Raw genomic sequence first — 8,710 nt, forward strand, 5'->3', positions numbered from 1 at the left:
ACTGATTATGGGGTTACAATGGAGGAGTTAGAAAGAAGACTGAAGGAGCTGAAAGGGTTTGTGTCCCCATGGGGAGGGCAGCAATACAAACCAACCAGAGCTCCAATGGTCAAAACCACCAGCCTGGGAGCACATAGGGAGGGACCCATGAATCCATCTCCATATGTTTGGAGGATGGTTCTGTCAGGTATAGGTGGGAAAGGAGATCCTTGGTCCCATAAAGGCTGGATCCCTAGTGTGTGGGAATTTGTGGGTAGCGAGGTGGGAGTGGGGCTGTGGGTGGTGGCATATCCTCATAGAAGCAGGAGGAGTGGGAAAGGGATAAGGGGTTTTGTGTGGTGGAGAAATGGGGAAAGGGTATCACATCTGAAATATAAATAAAGTATCCAATAAAAAAGGCCAGTGCTTTGAGCAAAAAAAAATACTATTTTAAAAAAAAATTATCCAATATACAAATATTTTGAGTCTATTAAATACAAATTTAAGAGAAAAACATAACAGAATAGCATAAAACCTTTTATAAAATGTTATCATGTGGTAGGACACGTCTTCGTGCTCAGCAATCAGGAGGCAGAGGCAGTCATATCTCTTGAATTCAAGGCTAGCCATAAAGTTATAAAGTTCTGAGTTCCATAAAGAAGATAGGAGTACCTACAGAGACTCTGTCTCAAAACACAACGCAAAACAAAACAAAATAAAAGGGAAAGAAAAACTTTTCAAAGTGTCAAAATAGAAAACAATCTTTGAAAAAAATCTATCATCTATTTATCTATTATCTATCTACCGATCTATTTATCTTTGTGTGTGTAGGTACATGGTATGATAAAGTGTAGCAAATGTGTGTGTGTGTGTGTGTGTGTGTGTGTGTGTGTGTGTGTGTGTGTGTGTGAGTGTGTGTGTGTGTTTATGATGGCACTTATGTGGAGATTAACAAGTCCAGTTTTTATTTTACAAGCTTCAAAGTATTATAATTTCAAGGGACAATTAATATGAAAATTGTTGAAGTGGCATGGATGTGTTTTTATTGATCCAAAATATTAAAATTTAAAACTGGAAAATGTACAACTAGTGAGAATGCTAATTGGGACCATACAAAGGTCTCAAGAGCCATAGAAATTCAAACATATCCAAAAATCTCTAGATTTGTTCATGAGAACACCTGGGAATGACATTGCTTACTAATGGTTCTTTAAAAACAGGAAGGGAAGACATATACTGTGAAAGAATTTTATTACTGTTCATCAGTATAAATGGGCAGAGAGTGGGGTAAAATGTTGCTGAGATTGCAATAATTGCCCCCAAGCCTGGCAATCTTTCACGTGTACAAAAGCTATCATAAATGGTAAAGAAGTTGTTCAACAAATAAAAGAACACAAAGCAGTTCACAAGCAACAGGATTGTGTGCGTGGCTTTGTGTTCAGGAGACCGCTGGGAGGAGAGGCTTGGGTTGTGGAGATGCTGGGTTCTCTTGTGGTGCTGGTAGAGAAGTGTCACCATGTAGAAGCTGGTCCACATGATAAGGGCCAGAAAGAGCAAGTCTCTTATTATGATAATGCTCAGGAATAATCCTGGAATGGTGTACTTGAGTGGAAGACTTCCACAGTAAACATGAGAATATCCATAATCAACATCAGTGTAGTTGGTTTTCGCTATCAAGGTCTCAAAGAGTTGCACATATATGACCAAATTGATGAACCAGGAAAACAGGAAAGACCAAAAAGTCCATGTCCAGAGTTTAGGCTTAAGCCCTGCCCATGTAGAATTACTGGGAGTGATGGTGATGGCTTGGAACGCACTTAGAATAGACGTGGTTGAGATGGACATAGCCCGGGTAACTCTGTAGATATATGCAACAGCCTTACAGCCAGCATCATCCAGAAAACTGTGTACTCCGAAGGATGACGTGATATATGGTATCAATGCGAATAAGATTGCCAACATATTGACTATCATCAGGTGCAGGAAAATGGGATCAATAGGTCGGCTAAAGCTAGCTTTGACCAAGAATTTGTACACATACAACATGAAGAGCAATGAGTTCCCTATGACACCTACACAGAGCTGGGATATGAAGAAAATTCCCAAGAGGGTGTTGCTTGTAAACATCATCTCAGTCAGGCCTTCAGTGAAAATGAATCAGGTTGAAGTATAAAGCTACTTACATACATACATGTTTTGGGAAATGATAGAAAGTATTGAAGCAGATAGACTCAAAGCAAAAATCTTTTGAGTGCTGTTATATTAAGAAGCAGAATGTTAATGACCTGAAAGGCAAACTTGAATATTATAAAGAGTTTTTATTCAGTAGATCACAGTGTATAATTTTTAAAAAGTATTTTTGTCATATATATATATATATATATATATATATATATATATATATATATATGAATACACTGTAGCTATCTTCAGACACACCAGAAAAGGGCATCCAATTCCATTGCAGATGGTTGTGAGCAACTAAGAGGTTGCTGGGGATTGAAATCAAGATGTTTGGAAGAACAGCCAGTGCTCTTAACTTCTGAGCCATCTCTCCAGGCCACATTGCATATAAATATATATTTTCATGTTGAACAATTTTATTTCACAGTGATCTTTAAAACTGCAAAGACACTTACTTTCTTTATATAAAAACATTGGTATAGATACCTATACTTCCTAGGAAATGATTATGTAGACCTTTTCAATGAAAATGGGCCCCATTTAAAGGTTTCAGTGAATTTGGTTAGAGAAACCTAACATCTGGACTGATTTCTAAAACATACCACACAATACTCTGCAGCTGTTGGTTTAAAATACAGATGATTGTCACCAGTATATGTCCCTGTATCCTCAAGTCTTTATACCCTTTAGCACTTACTGTTCCATTGTTTCCTCATCTTTTTCTGCCGACTGTGAAGGCTGTGCTTTTCTCTGTGGTCTTTCTTCAAGAACATCCAGGAATGGAGACACATCATCCTCATAGATTGTAAATTCCAACAATTTACCAACAATTCCAATGGAAACATTCTTTGTGGTCAGGTCCTGCTCTACAGGGAGTGTTTCTCTTAAGGCATTCTGACCATGTTTAACCAGTTCATCCAAATTGTACTCCATAAATTCAGACATAAGTCTCTCCATGTAGGTATGAGCTGATTAAGAACAGGCTCTGATAGACATAGCTCTGCAGTTAAAATAGATAGCAAATGGACATGTTTGGAAAACGTGAGGACCCATATCATCATAACCAGCAATAAGCAGCCCAACACTATATGATCTTTGGCCATATCAGTGTGTTGGGATCTGGGTCTTGCTTCAGTTAGAGAAAAAAGCGAGATGCAGGAAGTGGTCTGTCAAATATAAATCTGGAATCCAGACACTCCTGGCATATAAAGTTACATAACAGTCTGGCATCAGCAGTTAGACCTGCAATTGAGATACCAATATGATTATCAACATGGAGAATTTTCTTCTGGTGAGAACAAGCTCTGACTGTGTCCTCTTCAGTGCAACCAATACTGTATGTGTTTTTGACTTCGTACTAGCTGTTGCTGAACCTTGCTTAACAGCTTCTATTGCAGATTCAATTTGATGAATCCTGCCCCATTGGATCCAATCAGTGACATCACATCATGCCTGTTGAGAAACATCTGCCATGCAATCACAACCAGACACAGCAGCAGACACAAGAACACAGCTCCAATTTCACACTGTATATATTTAAAACTCCATTTGAAAGTTCTAATCTTTCCAAAGTAGACAGTAACATACATGTATGAACACTTTTGGAGGTTCAGTTGCACTCTTAAACTCACCCAAGCTATTTAACTTTAAATTCACAACAGAAATAAGGGCTCATTCAGTGGCAAAGAGCACCAGCTGCTCTTCCAGGAACAAAGCAGAATATAGCGCTCACTTGGAAGCTTAACACTGTACATTCATTTCCAGGGGATCTGATACCTTCTTCCTGCCTCTGTGGCACCAGACATGCACACACATAACAAACGTACATGCTCACACACTTTACATATATACATGCAAGCCAAATATTGTACACATAAAAAGAAAAGATTAAATTAAAAAACAATTTTCAAAGGAAGATTTTTCAATTGGGATTTGTTTCTTAGCCCAACCCTTGGGTCATTTGGGGGGCTCACTCCCTATGTAGAGCTTCTGTGATTCAGAACACAAAGAGCTGGTTAATGCAATACATAGCCCAATGTTGAGCACATTCTCAGAAAAATTTATTTTCCTGTCACTCTTTCATTATTTGTAAAGAAATGAAGAGAATCTCAGATCATCGTGTTATGTGAAATAAAGCATTCTCAAACAGATAAACATGACATATATCATCAAATATGGAATCTGGAGGAGAAATTCAAACACCAATTTTTTAGCTATATGTGAGAAATGGAAGTAGCAGAGTAATACAGTAGAGAATTATTGGCAAATTTCATGAAAGTCATGCTTGCTCATATAATCAAATTCATAGTACAATATACAGATAAGATATGTATTTGTCAATAAGGTCTCATAAAGCATCAATGAATCAACAACAACAAACACAAAATTAGACTGAATACACTAAATGTATAATGTTTTCTATTACATTTCAAATATGTCATAAATCATCACCAAAACATTACATTCTGGTGACCTGTTAGTATGTCCATATTTTAACAAAGATACAAATACATCAGAGGTAATTGATGGGTAAAGTGTAAATGCTAATGAGCACGTAGCTTCAGTGCCCAAAGGAAATTAGAAATGTAAACTTTACTACACTGTGTGTGCTATATGAGATTTAACTCTAATGAAACTATAGATAGTTTAGGTGGAAATAGAAGGGTAAAGGGCATGGGGAGATAACTTAAACAGAAACAAATGAATAGATAAATAAGCAAATAAAAGTAGAAAAATAATGAAAATATTATGAACTAAAGACAAAGATTGGTAAGAAAACAAAAGATACAATTTAGTTTTCAGGAAAGAAAAATAGGAGTAAAAGAAATCTGAAGGAAAATACATCCAAAGTCTAAGACAGAGTAGACTGGGGAAGAGGATCAGTGTGAAGCTCATTATACCTTCCCCTGGTTCTGAGCACTGAGCACTGGGAGCTCTGAGGGCAGTGTGAATCCCATGGATAGGATGAGTCTTGGAAAGGCTGCCTACCAGGAGGCCTGGCTAAATCAAGGCCTGGTGACAGGACCCTTCCTCCCATTGGACATGAACAACTTTTCACCCATGGTGACAATGAACTTGTTTACTGAACATTACTTAGATGTACCCAGAGGAAAAAAGTCACTCTCCCAGATAACTTTAACATACTAAGTGTAAAATCTATTTCTGAAGCTGTGCATTTTCCCAGTACTTACCATATCAGAAAGTGAACTTGAGGACTGAGGAAGTCATTAAAAGTTTTAAGACAGTGGTGGGAATTATCACAACTGTTAAAACAAAAGCTAAACTCCAAGAAGGGCTACAGAGAACACTCAAAGTCTTCCAGTGGAGACCACTGTGCCTTCTGCTCTTAAGGTGTGTTTTAGGATTCCATAGAGAATACGATAGCATACTTGGAGTTATTTTGACCACATAGTGCATGGATTAGTCATGGTATTACATCTTGGCTCAACAATATAGTTGGACTCTAAGATTTCTCAGTTTTGCAAACCACACACTAGTCAATCTGCCATCCAAATATTATGCTTATACCCACAGACAAGTCTTAGTTCATCCCAGATCACAAAAACTTCTTATCAGAGGTCGATATTTAATATGGAGACTCATAAGTGTTCAAAGTGCTTGGAATAACTGGCCATTAAGTCTGGATACCTAATCATGACATCTATTATATCTTTTTTTGAGACCCAAGAACATTGCAAGGAAAGAGCAATGATTTCAAAGTTCCAAAGGAACAATATCATGAAACACTGTCTACTTGTTATGACAAGGCAGTGACAACCATGAATATCCAATAGTGGTGTTCAACTACTCAAGACATGAATACAGACAAGACAGCAAAAAAGGAGAAGTGGATGGATGTGGTGGGTCCCTTTATTCCCAGGTTCTGGTGATACCTTATTTTCATGGAGAGGCTTTCTAGGAGGTTGAACTAGTAACTTTCCCAAGGATTATGGGATGTTCCTCAGGTAGACTGTGGTGTTGGGATCCCTAGTAAGATAGAAAAGAGGAAGCCTTGCAGGAAAAAGGAGTCCTCTCTTTTTGTGCTGAGCTCAGGGGAGCTATGTGAACATGGTAGCTTCAACCTTAACAATAATTCACCACAATCAAGTAGGCTTCATCCTATGGATGCAGGAATGATTCAATATATGGAAATTCATTAACATAATCCACTACATAAACAAACTCAAAGAAAAAATCACATGATCATTTTATTAGAGGCTGAAAAATCATTTGACAAAAATCTAATATCTCATCATGTGAAAAGTCTTGGGAAGATCATAAATTCAAGGTCCATACCTAGACATAGTAAAAGTGATATATAATAAACCAGCAATATACAGTAAAATGGAACACCAATGGTTTATGCTTTAAGATCAAGAATCACCTCCTTCTGGTCTGGGCTCAGGAACTGAGCAGGTCCAAGACTACAGCTCTGCCCCCAATCTCTAAGAACCCAGAGGAAGCAGGGATCCCAGGTGCTCTAAGCAGTATCTTAGGAAAGCAGACAGGAAGGCCCACCCCAAACAGGGAGTAGCTCGGACCCACAATGACCAAGGAAGTCACTCCCAGCCCGGAACACTGGTTCCCTTTGGTCTGGGCCAGAGCACTGAGCAGATCTTGGGTGGCAGCTCTGGCCCCAATCTCTAAGAACCCAGAAAAAACAGGGCTCCCAGAGCTCTAACCTGGGCAGCATCCTGTCTACTCTTGAGCACTGAGCACATTTTGGGCCCCAGCATTTACCCCAGTAGTTACACCCACCCCACAAAATTCTGGTACAACCAAGATAATAGGAAAGACAGGCTACAGTCAGGAACAGGGCAGGTAGCACTAAGGAGATACAGATGGCAAAAGGCAAGCACAAGAACATAAGCATCAGTAACCCAAGGTACTTGACATCATTAGAACCTAGTTCTCCCAAACTAGAAAGTCCTGAATTCCCCATATCACCAGGAAAGCAAGATTCAGATTTAAAATCACTTCTAATGATGATGATAGAGGACTTTAAGAAGGACATAAATAACACTCTCAAAGAATTTAAGGAGAACACAGGTAAACAGGTAGAAGCCCTTAAAGAGGAAACTCAAAAATCCCTTAAAGAATTACAAGAAAACACAACCAAACAGGTGAAGGAATTGAACAAAACCATAAAAATGGACATAAAAATGGAATTAGAAACAATCAAGAAATCACAAAGGGAGACTACACTGGAGATAGAAAACCTAAAAAAGAGATCAGGAGTCACAGACACAAGCATCACCAACAGAATACAAGAGATAGAAGAAAGAATCCCAAGTGCAGGATGGCCCTGTTGGGCATAGGTGGGAGACAAGATCATTGGTACCCTGAAGGCTGAGCACTGAGGGGGGGAGTAAACACCTTCATAGAGGCAGGAGGAGGGGGGATGGGATAAGGGGTTCCTGGGTGGTGGGAGAAATATGATAAGGGGATAAAATTTGAAATGTAAATATTATATCCAATAAAAGAGGGGAAAAATAGAAAAGCGGTTAGAACCAACATTCTTAATAAAATGTCAGCCCTCTTTTAAAAAAAAAAAAACTATCTTGATACTAAAATTTGTTTTGAGAATTGTATATTGCAGAATGATCAGCCTTGGTGTATCTACTCAACAAGCAAGCTGGGCAGACCTGCTCAAACCTCTGAGGTCCGGGAATTCCATCTGGAGGCAGTGAAGACACAGCATCAGAGGATTGTCAATTTGCTCTCCCCCCCACTCCTCTTCTAATATCTCAACTCCCATAATCAGCTTGAAGAAGCTGAAGTCAGCGCCCCTATTCCCTGGGCATGGGGACTAAGGTGGTAAATGTTGGGCTGTCTCTCTAGGGAAAAGTAGTGGTTTTGTCGGAATAGAGAGGATTAACTAGGGTTTATTGCATAGCCATAACCTATTAGTAGAAATCTGTATAATTAATCTCAAGATGAAGATATAAATTCTTAAATGGCACCAATTTACTTTGTTTACAAATTTTAAGATTTTCATTGGCAGGAGCTTCTTAGTGATATAAGAGTGAGATGAATATTATTACTCCCATAGGCATTGTACCAGTATAACACATTTAGGAATACAAAGCTTAGACCCAGTCCTTCTTTAACTTTTTTAACTGATTTGAGATGGTCAGCCTGTGAGTTAAGGGACTATAGCAAATTCATGGCTTGGAGTTTATTATAAGGGTGTTCTCTATGTTTTATTTAGAAATAGCTGAGTGGAGTTAACAGGCAACAGTCCAGATTACCTTACATGGATAGCTGGTTTTCAAAACATCAGAAATCCTTAGAATTGACATGACAAACATTTCAGTATTAATGTTCATTTTCATTAGAGACCTGTCTGCTCCGGACAGCTTCCTATGTTAAATTCTAAGAAGAAATTGAGCATCCTTGGAGTTACTCCAGTTGTGGTGAGACAGCCACTAGGCAAGAATTGCCACTTTCCTTCTACAGACAAATTACTGTCCAGAAAAGAACACACTTGCAGAATAGTCGACTGATTATATCTGCCTAGACAGAGTAATCAGCCCTTAATAATTCT

The 8,710-nt window shown here is 38.6% G+C and overlaps 1 protein-coding gene and 1 pseudogene across 1 annotated transcript; both read right to left on the reverse strand.

Moving 5' to 3' along the window:
- Positions 1–1,137: 1,137 nt before the first annotated feature.
- On the reverse strand, positions 1,138–2,109 carry LOC143440543 (vomeronasal type-1 receptor 4-like). Its single transcript, XM_076927386.1, has one exon. The coding sequence runs from the start codon at positions 2,107–2,109 to the stop codon at positions 1,138–1,140; it is 972 nt and encodes a 323-aa protein (XP_076783501.1).
- A 636-nt stretch (positions 2,110–2,745) lies between these two features.
- Positions 2,746–3,629, reverse strand: LOC143440624 (proteasome subunit alpha type-1 pseudogene; annotated as a pseudogene).
- Between the last annotated feature and the right edge of the window lie 5,081 nt (positions 3,630–8,710).

The sequence above is a fragment of the Arvicanthis niloticus genome, chromosome 30 (genome assembly GCF_011762505.2).
Source record: "Arvicanthis niloticus isolate mArvNil1 chromosome 30, mArvNil1.pat.X, whole genome shotgun sequence".
In the NCBI taxonomy this organism is placed as follows: domain Eukaryota; kingdom Metazoa; phylum Chordata; class Mammalia; order Rodentia; family Muridae; genus Arvicanthis; species Arvicanthis niloticus.

Coding starts and splice junctions, on each gene's coding strand:
- LOC143440543 (XM_076927386.1), bottom strand. CDS start 2,109: ATGATGTTTACAAGCAACACCCTCTTGGGAATTTTCTTCATATCCCAG.